General features: G+C 33.1%; 1 protein-coding gene across 2 annotated transcripts in view; it reads right to left on the minus strand.

Annotated features, from left to right (window-relative positions):
- Nucleotides 1-828: 828 nt before the first annotated feature.
- The window catches only part of LOC578765 (sodium/hydrogen exchanger 8), a 29,113-nt gene continuing 17,421 nt past the window's right edge, over nt 829-12,520 (minus strand). For both annotated transcript variants that reach the window (XM_030975138.1, XM_778917.5), the window contains exons 8-15: nt 12,262-12,367; nt 10,315-10,431; nt 9,703-9,785; nt 8,706-8,817; nt 7,179-7,321; nt 6,533-6,595; nt 5,815-5,958; nt 829-4,871 (exon numbers count right to left, since the gene is read on the minus strand). In XM_030975138.1, coding sequence (XP_030830998.1) covers nt 4,761-4,871; nt 5,815-5,958; nt 6,533-6,595; nt 7,179-7,321; nt 8,706-8,817; nt 9,703-9,785; nt 10,315-10,431; nt 12,262-12,367 — 879 coding nt within the window. In that variant the 3' untranslated portion in view covers nt 829-4,760. The remainder of the gene's footprint in view (nt 4,872-5,814; nt 5,959-6,532; nt 6,596-7,178; nt 7,322-8,705; nt 8,818-9,702; nt 9,786-10,314; nt 10,432-12,261; nt 12,368-12,520) is intronic.

Raw genomic sequence — 12,520 nt, forward strand, 5'->3', positions numbered from 1 at the left:
TGAAAACGTGGGGTATTCATGGGAAATACCCATTATCCCAAAATGTATTTGCAGCAAAACTAGAGATTGACACACTATGGGTGTTTTTTGTGTTGAAGCCTGAAGTCAGACTGTTGTTCTTCAATTTATTTTATTTCATTACTTATCCATCACGTTTTTTTTCACCGGTACATATTGGATTGTTCTCAGTTCCTTTTGAAAATCATGTTCATACAATAGTTATTTTATACCATAAGGCTGTACAGCACATTAGAATCACGTAATTTCTCACAACTCATACACGCCTGCCCTTCTATCCTTGTTTTTTGGTTTAAAAAAATAAGAAAAAAGGAAAAATGTATACGACTAGCTGACAGTTAGCTTTTTAAAGGTGACCTATGTTTGATTTGTACATACGCTTTGAATTGCCTTCAAGCGACATGCTCAAATCAAAGAATGATCCAGATTTCAAAATCTTCAATTTCAACTCAATAATTTGTCACGTTGTTGAGGTATTTATAAACATGTGATGATTTCCTATTGACGTACATGTCCTTCGAAACTTCCTGAGCAATGTTAAAATGTTTCTAACTATGCATGAAAACTGATGAATAAAGACGTTTCAGGATGATATTTCGAAGACAATTTTCTTGAAGATCAATTGACATTATCTTGAAAATCTAAGTTTGGTGTAAGTATGTCTAACTTTGAAAGGTGAATAAATACGTCACGGGATGTTATTTCGAAGACAATTTTCTTGATGATCAATTGACATTATCTTGAAAATCTAAGTTTTATGTAAGTATGTCTACCTTTAATGTATGAAGATTGCAGGAAACAAAAACATTGTAAAGTAGTAATTCTCTTTATTTCTTCATGAACAACATAATGCATCCTTTTGCTCTGTGTTAAATACGTATATACACATACATTTAGTACATTTAATAAATCTCTCGGTGAAAGAGCAGCATTTTCTACTTAGCAACTGACCCTCAAGCTATTGCACCATGCATTGAAAATCAAACTCGGATCAATGAACAATAAACAAAGCAGAGTGGAACCAAACATTACAAACCAACTCATTTCACTCTTTTTAGGTTTCAAATAATTAGTAAATTGTTAATTCATTATTTTGTTTTAGATCTGTTGTTATCTATTTCTTGAAGAAAAACCCTCTATTGCTTCAAGAATTTATCACCCGCAACTTGTTACGTCTGTAAAATATATTACATTCTGATAGAAAACAATCCATGTTTTTACATTTTACCATGCAAAGAAGTAATAATCTACACAGACATTGAAATCATTTGAGCTGAAAAGTATATAAAATGCATCAGAAAAGAAAAAGCCGCGTACTCTACTACAGGGATGAAGGTGATGATATCCTGTCTTAACCTCTATTTTCATCATAATTATTACATAAGAATATATATACAATACAATACTACTAATATGATTCACTGACGGATATTAATAATGCTGGAAAGAAACACACGAAAATATAAATAAAGAAGTTTATGAAAAAAAAAAAAAATAATGGTTGGTTAGTCAAATCATAAAATCAAATGAAGAATTGATAAAAAATTAAAAGATCAAAATAATTGTATAAAAGTTTTAAGACGATATTAATCATTTGATAAGCTGGAAACAAAAATACTTTCAACAGCAGCTGAGATCTGTATTTGCTTTCAATATGTCATTTCAGATGTTGTGACTACAAAAGTCACAAACTAAAAAATCATAAATCTATATGCCAGGTCGAAGTTACAATTTGCACTTGAGCAGATAAAGATCATTAATTATGTTGGAAAACTGTAAAAACCCACAAAGAGAAAATACTGGATACATGATCATGACATATTTGTAATTATAATTAACTCATGTATCAACAGTAGGCTACACTCCATGATACAAAGGTGGGAATATAATTTTCAAGAGGAGATATAAAAGCTAACCATGTAGCTCCTATATCACTTTAAGAGTGATTACGCTAAAATGCTGAAGCAGGATTTCTCCATTGTTTAAAAAATGAGTGGAAATTTGGGATCATTTGTACCAACTGCTAACTACAAATTATTTTGTCTATTTGAGGAATGCTTGGGTTGATAACTATCAAGACCAGGGTTTACAGTCGGCTGCGCATTTTCTGTAATTTATCTTTTTTCATAGAAAAATATTTGTGTTTGTATGCATCTTATTTAATGTACTTACAAATTTATAATTATGTATAATAAAGAAATAATTGTTACTTTATGTATATGATTATGTTCTATTTTGAAAGCGCAGAATTAAAACAAACAAACAACATCAAGATGTTACTTGAGATAGTGAAATTGACAAATGATAATACTCATCAGGGTCAATTTCAAACTGTAATATAATCATAATCTAAACAGATTTCTAAAGTTAAAGTTACTTTGTAATTTGGCAACTCTAAGTCTAAGATTAACTGTCAGAACATTCTAAACTTTTTGAGTTGTATAACTTGTCTTAGTTGACATTAGTATTACCAGTATGTATCAAATCAATATATCATATAAACAAAATAAAGATTTCAGATTGCATGAAAACCTTTACAGACTGTCATCAAATAATATAAACAAATAGTGAATAAATAACAAGGTAAATACAAATAAAGGTGATACAAAAATCCTTGACCCATCCTAAAATATTACTATCTGTGATCAATATTCATATAGTATTGGATGGCTTTGAGTGTGATACAAGAATATATATATATAAAGAGGTTCACGATTCTAGTACAATTAATTTGTTCACGGTCTGATACCTGAACTTCAACTAAAGTAGAAAGGAGAGGGAGGGGGGGGGGGGGCATTCAAGTAATGTCTTAATACATCTTAAATGCCTGATAAAAATGTCTGTAAAGTAATGATGAACTCATCAATGGCACCGAGCAGGCTTATAAGAAGATGTACAAATCTAATATTACCATTTACCAGCTAAAGGCATTTTTATGCTAACAACATTCTGTTTAGCTAAACAGCGCAAAATGCTTACATCCATCTGATAGCCACACAACGAAATGCTTATATAAGAAAAATAGATGTGAAAAAGAAATATTAATACAAAACTCTATTATACAGTACCATGTGTAATGTAGATTGTACTACATATTTATTACAGAAGGGGAGATTAGACACATCTTCTCAGAGTCAGATGGTCATCAAGTCGTATAATTTAGCAGAGTTGACACCTTTCTGATGAATTACACAATTAGAAAGTGATTAATGATACATTTGATGTGGTCTGTGATGTCATGAATGCCACGCCCACTACCTGCCTTGGTTTGTACCAAGACAATCCAACCAAACTAAGACACACATATACATATAGCACAACAGGCATGATTATGAAACTATGCCACATGATCCATGGGACATGAAACTCCAAAAAATTTAGATTCACAAAAAAGTTTTTCATAATATATCTGGAGAACAGATGTAAAATGTTATCGTTCTCACGAATGCAAGTAGAAATCTTGTTCCAGGAGAGTGTAGTTTGAAATACATGTATATCTGATTTTGACAACTAAACACAGAAACAAACAAAATGCATGCATTCAGATGAGATAAAACTTCCAAAAATGGTAAAACAGGAGGAAATATGGTAAAACAAGAGGAAATATTCAAATAAAGTACTATTTACCTTAGTACTATATTACTACTGCATATAAATCTCGAACCCTGCAAATAATTTCTTCACAATGAACACAAAGAAAAATATACACCTGAAAATGCAACTTACGAGAAGAGCTTGACAAAACAGAAACTACTGGATTTCACTGCATATATAAGTAATCCCTTTTTTGAAATAGTTACAAATTATCAAATTACACAACCTATGAATACCTTTATGATTTTGTATGCACCATATAGTCTTAATATAAATTTCATAAAAACAAAGAGAGAGAAGGGTATCTTGAAATGAAAACATTTTGATCACACACACAGACAACATTTAGACGGATAAAACGAAGCGAAAAAAAAGTACATTATTACATCAGTCAATTTAAATATTTAAACTATTCATAATTTGTTGCAGCATCGATATCAATCCTTAAAAAGACCAAAATTATTTAATTAACACGTATATCATCAACACAATGACCCCGTTCTCATTACAAGAAATCCAGTACGCTAGGTCACGCTTTCTCTGAAGTGAGAACAGAGAGATTATTTTTGGTCTAAAACAGCAGGCCTAGCAGACCTCTTCCCTTAATTATGAAATGAAAAACATATCATGGCTCCTTTATAACAATTCCATACCTTAGTTCTCTTAGCTATTAAATAAAATAAATATGTATGTGTGGGGATATATATAAACGGATTTTCTTTAGTTTTTCAGCGACATTTTGCTGCAATATTGTTCCATGCAAGAGGTTTTAATCATAGTTGTGATTGGGATCTTTAAACCACTTCACATGTAATTAATGCATATTTCAATGTACAGGTTTATTAGTAATAATCATAAGGCTTTCCAGAGACTTGCCCAGCATGGCAACAACTAATGTATACAACCTGCATTCGGACTATTGAAATGCAATCACTTGAACAAGTGAATGCAATCGTTTATCATGGTCTTCGTCTAGATGAGTGCATAACTTTGGATACCTTTGTGAACTGGTATGACCTTTGACCTTCCTTGGAGACGCAATCCCTCTTTGCACATAAGTTTGTGATCTCTTTTAATACACAAAGCGTTCCACTGTAGAGATGTTTACACACAGGGAAATCATTGTCTTCAGGCATCATTCCATTTCATCAGTTCCCAATAAGTTCTGTTTCATCGTCTGTATCAGAGACGGGGCCACGCACCTCAGAGTACCAACGATTGGTCAACTGTCGCATCTGGAACCGCCCATCAGTGATTTCCTGTAGAATGAAGTTCATATTAACACACATTAATGATGATTCCATTTAAAGAAAATACGTGGTGTACTGCAGTCAATATTGCATTGCGACTACTGGTACTATTTCAAGTCTTTTTCTTTGGTTGATTAGTATACAAATGATGCATGCGCATGAGTTCATTATACGATCTATCCGCACTCGAGTTGAGGCTGTGTATTTATCGCACGAAGCCGTTAGGCTGAGTGTGATAGATACACACAGCATAAACGAGGGCGGATAGATCGTATAATAAACAAATGAAAACATGCATCATTTGTTTTATACAACGAAACTCCTAGATCCTTGTTATTTGATGTAAAAAGAATTAATTCAAGATTGTTTCGTGACAGTATATGGCTGACAAATAAATCTCAAGTTTTTATAAGTCTCAATTTAGTGCGCACACATAAGTATAGATATAGCAAGCGCACTTACCTCTGAACCAATTTACGCATAATGCTGCGCAAGAATAGGCCCATGCACACGCATTATTAGGCACTCTCACCTCTACGGGCACTACTGCGCGCTCTGAAAACGAGTTCAATAGTACTGGTAAATATTGCACTCCTTTTCATGAAAACGAGTGCAATAGGCTCAGCAAATGAATCACACGTGACCGCGCATGACAAATCATTTGATTAGGATCTGGGAGTGAGTTGTATAATACATCATAGATGTTGTTGCCCACAAAGCGGTAAAGTCAAAACAGAGTGAAACATAGCTGTTGCCATGTAATATTTGCAGCTATTTGTCCAAAGCTCAAAAGTCAGATATTGCATTTTGATATACTTTTCAAGTTGATGATCATTTGTATCGAACGGCAATGAAATAATTTGGAAAGAACAATTCAGCACTTGTTACATCTAAAGGAAATACGATTCTGCCAAACATCATGAGAGGAAAAATCATGTTTTAATGAATATACCTTATTAGTGAGTCTCCTAGTAAAGAATGGTGTTAAGTACTTGGTGTCCCATCTCAGGAAGCCTTTGAGACCTGGTCTGATGTAATTCACTTCATATTCTTCTTCAGTTAGCTCAGAGAGATGTTCAGCATCTAATGCACTGCCCTATTGGGTGATAATAACAATGTTATAGTGACAGTCTGGAGTCTAGATGCACTTTATCTTTAAAAAAAACACCCTATCTATTACTGCCTTTCACAACGACTAAAGTGATTGTTGAACTGACAATTTTTCTGTTAAGTAAAGAATATCATAATTTCTTCTTTCCTACTATCGATCTTAAATTTTAAAACAAATTCTTTTCCAGCATTTTTCTCTATTATTTTTGTTGTTCTCTTTACCAATTCACAAAATTTTGAACATTTTCAAGAGTTAAAAATTAAGTACTTTATTCAAAATCCTCTAATCATGTAAAAAAAAAAAAACACTTCTAGTGACAGCTAATGACCGGTAGAAAAAACAGCAGCTCTAAGGATTCATTCATTCATTTTTAATAAGGTAGGCAAGCTTTCAACTGGTAAATTGCAGTATTTAAAAATTTAAAAAAATTTGTCAATTACTACCTCAGTCAACTTGCTTTAGAAGTTATCTATCTTTCGTTTAAAATAAATGAGGTTGATTGTAGCATTACTACTTTTTCATCTTGATTTATGTCAGATTGATAAAAATCTGAACTTACCATCTCTTCTGTTTTGCTGAGTGAGATTTCCTTCTTAGATTTTCCGTTATCTGCTCCAATACACTGCAACAAAATAAATAAAGGTCTAAACAATCATCCATTCAAAACAAGATAGACATGAGACCATACCTCAATGGATGAAATAATTCATGAATGCTGAATTGATGAAAGATTGTAATTTACAATTCTGAAGGTGATATAAGTGTATTATCTTAATTTATAAGTACACAAGACTATTGAAATGACTTTACGTTAATACTTCTCAGCTTAAAAAAATAACACAGGTTCAGACAGCAAGCCAAGTTTACTTCCTCTTGGAGTAAACAGGATCATCATTTTTTTTAACAGTTACATCTTTTACTCTCTTAACAGATTAAATTAACTCCTTCAATGCTACCAATTTAAAAAAAAATAAGTGAACTGTTTTTTTAAAGAATTAATTTTGATCTTGTAATGTTTGTTTCATTGTTGTAAGAAGTGTATCAATGAGATTATGTTGAATATCAGGCAGCTTTCATTTAGGACAGGATGGAGCTGCTCCTCCTAACCCTTATAGAGAGGGCAAGCCCAAAGCCCTCCAACATAAGGGACTATATGTACATTTTAACATCCTATCCAAGGGATATGGAAACCAAAACCAGCTTACCTTTAAGAGTGGTAGAGTTGATCCTCCAAACCCTATGACAGTGAATAAGACTATAACCAGCGTGGTGGTGACGAGAACATGTCTGGTGTCATTACCAAACTCTAGATGCATGCTGAGTGCATATGCAATGGCTCCTCTTAGACCTGTGTGAGAAAAAATAAAAATAAAGGAGTGATAAAAAGTGATTTGACTTCCATAATTCTCTATACTCAGTGGCCCGAATTCACAAAGGATGTTTAAATTTAACCTATGGTTTAAGCCCTCATTTACATAAACCATGGTCTAAAATTAGCGCTAAATAAGTGCGAAACAGTCAGATGTCCAATATTAGACGCGCGCAAGGCAAGGTACGCTTATTTTGTGTTAATTTTTAAACCATGGGTTAACTAAACCTTCTTTGTGAATTAGGGCCAATGAGTTTATTTAATATGATTAGCTTGAGCAGAGATAAAGTGGTAACGATGCTTTTGTCTGTGTGACTCCTCCGCAGCGCCCAATGTCACTCTATGAACTCACACAGGGTCACGTCTACTACATAACCCTAGGAAGACATCCCAGTGCTGTCAAATTGAGAAGGCTTCAATGAATCAACCATACATACACCATTCTTTTTATTTAATGCATTCTCTGATTTAACCACCTAACTAAGTACACTAGTTATAATGAATGCAGAGGTTAAAGGGTTGGTTGACAGGGAGTTCGGATATCTTCATAGGGTTATGTGTTATATACGACCGTTTGTGAGTTTGAGGAGTGACCTTGGGCGATGCGCAGGAGCCTCACAGATACAGGGAAACACAACCACTCGATCACCAGCTTTGCTCAAGCTGATGATATGTATAGCTAGGTCATGGTGTCCCTTACAAAAAATGACCATGGTACACAGTATTTTGGTCATTGTACATATACCATGGTAGTACCATTACAATTATTAAGGTACTCTACATATAAGAGACATGGTAGTACTGTCTGTATCATGGTAGTACCGTGGTAGTACTGTACAACTGTATACCATGGTAGACCATGGTAGACCATGGGGTCTAAGGATCACAGACATCAGAGTAGTTCTTCTTCTTAACTTTCATCATAAGGGGAAAATCTCCATAACTGGGTCTACTTCTGTACGTCGTATATTGTTATGATTCAAGTTGTCTACAATAAGGGAATTTCTTTCGGGATTGTAAACAATGAACATAGGTATATAGGCACTCTTTTATGATAAGCATTTAACTGCGGGTAAAGTGTTATGGGCTGGTTGAAATTCAAAGTATTTATGCGTAAATTAAGATTGCACCCATGCAAATTATGATGTGAGCGCACAACGCAGCGCGCAGGCAGTGATGTTATCATAATTTGCATGGGCGCAATCTTAATTACGCACAAACAATTTGGAAAAATTGAACGTCTGTCCTCTCATCTAAAACAGAACTCAGGAGAGGGGGACATCCTTAGTAATAATTTTACTGCTCATGTAGAAAATACAAGCTAGATATAACTGAAACTAAACTGCTTATTTTGTATACTCACCACTAAACCACATCACAAACTGCATTTTAAAAGTGATTTTATGCTCTCTAAATTTGTTACAGATGAAAGACAAAGGAAATGTATTGAAGGCTCGCCCAACCAGAATAAGCACCTGAAAGAAGAAAAGAGTAAAGGGCATAAAGGACTCTATCTTATATGAGAGAATAATATCTACTTCTTCTTCTTCTCCTACTAATTTTGCCAGATATCAGCAACAAAATAATGTGTGTAATATATGTCCATCGAGCAGGTCATTATATTTATTGAGAAAAAAGCAACAAGATAGAATTTACATGAATCCTCAAGATCAGATAAAAACAAGTGTTGCAATGGTCAGTGTCAGTACAATGATGTTCTATCAATATGATTTTGTATCACTATTATGATTGAGTTGTGTGCATATTAAATAATAAAAAACAATATACCTATGCACCTTGAACTTTCCTGGCTTTAATGAGCTGGTAGTGTTATGGACATATCTCAATCTTTCATCTAATTTGGGTTCAGAGAGATTCAGAACTGTATGTGCCTTCTCAAAGGGCATATACAAGGAAAAGATTAAAAATCTTGCCTTCTTGATTAAAAGCCAAGTTCATGAACCACAGTATCACTAATCCCAACAGTCAACTTAACATGCACATTCTCAAAATCATATCTTTTCTGCTTACCATGACAACTACTTTCTATAACTGGTCCTAATGGTTCTTTTGCAAATTATTTACTGTTCTGTCACATATATGTACATCTATTTGTTTTTCAAAGGAAGGTGCATTTACTACCAATGATTTCTATGAGATATTCAAACAAGTATCATTTTGAAATATATTATTGATTTAAATTGTTTAAAATTGTATTCAATTCAATTCAAGACTTTCTTCCAGACTCAGCTGCAAGAGTAAAGGTCCAAATAACATATTTACATATGGTACATATGATTGTTGAAACAAATGGATGGATTACTAAATACAATATTATAATAAACAAACCGAGAACTCACTATGCTCCACAGAACTAAGGCTGGTTCAAATCTGTGATTGAAGCTAGGAATGGCCAACCCCAGGTACATGAATACACACGTTTCTGTGGGGATAGAAAACAATGAGGCAAGAGAATCAGTTCAGTAAGTGAAGAATACTGTTATCAATTGCCAGTGACTGCTTAGGAATTAGATGACAAACTTTTTAGGTGATTAATATCAGTTGTTCACTTTCATTTGGTATTTAAAACCCAAATTAATAAGTAGTCCTCATAAAATAGTAATATATTCTGGCTCAGTACTTTTTAAAGCGCAAGGCTTTTAAACATTTTATTTATATTGTTTTTCTTATACAAACACCATTAAAAAAAAATGAGGATCATTATGCATTCCAATTTAGTATTTCAAATTAATTTTAGATGGATTCTCTCCACAAAAAAAAAGAGATTTGCTTTCATCTGCTTTTCTTGATATTACTTTAACATAAAATTTACATGGACAATTTTTGGGGTTTGTAAGCAGTACATTTGTTCTTATTTTACCTTTTCTTTGTGGAGGTGGGGAGAGACTAATGTACCTCATGTAAAATATTTTAGAAAGATATTCTAGTAATAAAATATTTGAGTAACTTACCTGCTAAGAAAGCCATGGTTCTGAAGGAGTGTTGCATATTGATTTGAGTTACTGGTGATAGGTTGTAATGAGTGTAATGAGACATCACAATACCACAGAATAGGATAGCCATAATGCCTGTCAGGAATGAAGAAAACACTCTTTTTATTATTTATCTATCAGTACTTGATCAGTCACACTAGCAGAGTAGATGTTGAATAGTGTGGTGGTGGTGGTAGTCATAGTAGTGGTATTAGTAGTAGTAGTAGTAGCAGTAGTAGTAGTAGTAGTAGTAGAAGTAGTAGTAGTAGTAGTAGTAGTAGCTTTAGTAGCAGTAGTAGTAGTTTAAGTAGCAGAGGTAGTAGTAGTAGTAGTAGTTTTAGTAGCAGAGGTAGTAGTAGTAGTAGTAGTAGTAATACAAGTAGTAGTATTAGTATTAGTAGTACTAGTATTAGTAGTACTAGTATTAGTAGTAGTAGTAGTAGTATTATTATCATTATTATTAGTAGTAGTAGTAGCATACATGCCAACATTTGAAAATCAGAAATCTGTACAAATTATGCTATTTTAAAAAAAAAGAGGAACAATCCTAACTCTCCTATTCAATACTACAGACAAATTTGTACAGGAAGAGGAACACCTGCATTAAAATGATAATTATCTTCTCCCAAAAAGAGGAATGTTCCTCTTTAATCTGAACAGTTGGCATGTATGTAGTAGTAGTAGTAGTAGTAGAAATACAAGTAGTAGTAGTAGTAGTAGTAGTAGTAGTAGTAGTAGTAGTAGTAGTAGTAGTAGTGGTAGTAGTAGTAGAAGTGGCAGTAGTAGTGGCAGTAGTAGGAGTAGGAGTAGTAGTAATAGTTGTAGTAGTAGTACAAGTAGAATTAGTAGTAGTAGTAGTAGTAGTAGTAGTAGTAGTAGTAGTAGTAGTAGCAGTAGTGGTTGTAATGTCTACATGTTTAAGTAAAATGATCAGTAATTTTGAATTACTATATAATGGCAAAAATTTATTTCTAACACAATTGAGACCCAATAGCTACTAATAAACAACAACAAATTCTGCCAAATTGACTGCATTTCTGTAACCTGATATAATTAATTTACAGTTGAGTTACGACATCAATTTATCATTACCATCACAATACATGCCATGTTAATAGCAGTGCAACAACTGCAGAAGAGAAGCTGGGGCTCCATAATATACTTAATATTCAAATACTGAGGCATAGCATTACATTCAAATCATATGTAATATATTATTTTCTCTCTCTATATATATGATATATTATTTTCTGATATATCATATTTCAATGACATATTATCACCTCATCTCACAGTAAGCTGTTCTTCATTAAAAAACTAAAAAAAGAAAAATTACTTGATTGACTGCAGACACACTATTTACACATGTACATTTCGTGTGAACAAAATTGATTTCCTTTCACAAAAACATGCACTAGACAATAAAATTGAACTGATATGAAAGTAAATATGCAAGCTTCCTATTCAACATAAGCCAAACAGGGACATGGTTTTATTTTTAGTCTATCATGAGTTATTTCCTTGAAAAATAATACAGAAAGAAGTGCTTACAAATAGGTTGGGGTGTTATAATAGCTATCATATGATAACACATAAATCCTGATGGTTATTCTTACATAGCATAGCATAACTCATGCTGTTACAATGTCTGTTTTCAAATGTAAACTAAGTCATACTTTAATTGAGTAATTGTTTTGTTGATTCATAAATGTATGCCCTAAATTGATGGGTAGACATTAAATATTCTGATCGATTCTACGATTCATAAATGTAAAGATATCTGCAGATATCTTTTTCTTTTCCACACCTCAGCTCTTCTCTCCTTTTCTTTTCTTATTCTTGTTTACAGTAATTGTGTATCTTTTAGCTGATCTGTTTAGACCTTTAGCAAACCGTGAACTGCAATATAAGAGTGTCTCTCCGTACCTGATAGCTTGATTCCCTCTGCAAGGGCGTAGGGTAGATAAGCAAAGATGAGCATGAGACCAAACTCAAGTGATGGCGTGTTCCTCAGATCAACATGCTTCAATAAGTAAGGGTAAGGAGTTAAGGAAATCTAAACAAAATATATACCAGATAACCTTCCTGTTACATCTATACAGAGTGAGCTTTGTGAGATTTCTTCCAATTTAGATTTTAAAAAAGGGCTTGTTTTCAAATGAAATAAAGAAGTTGAAGTCAATTC

This window comes from Strongylocentrotus purpuratus, unplaced genomic scaffold (genome assembly GCF_000002235.5).
Source record: "Strongylocentrotus purpuratus isolate Spur 01 unplaced genomic scaffold, Spur_5.0 spur5_scaffold_8, whole genome shotgun sequence".
In the NCBI taxonomy this organism is placed as follows: Eukaryota; Metazoa; Echinodermata; class Echinoidea; order Camarodonta; family Strongylocentrotidae; genus Strongylocentrotus; species Strongylocentrotus purpuratus.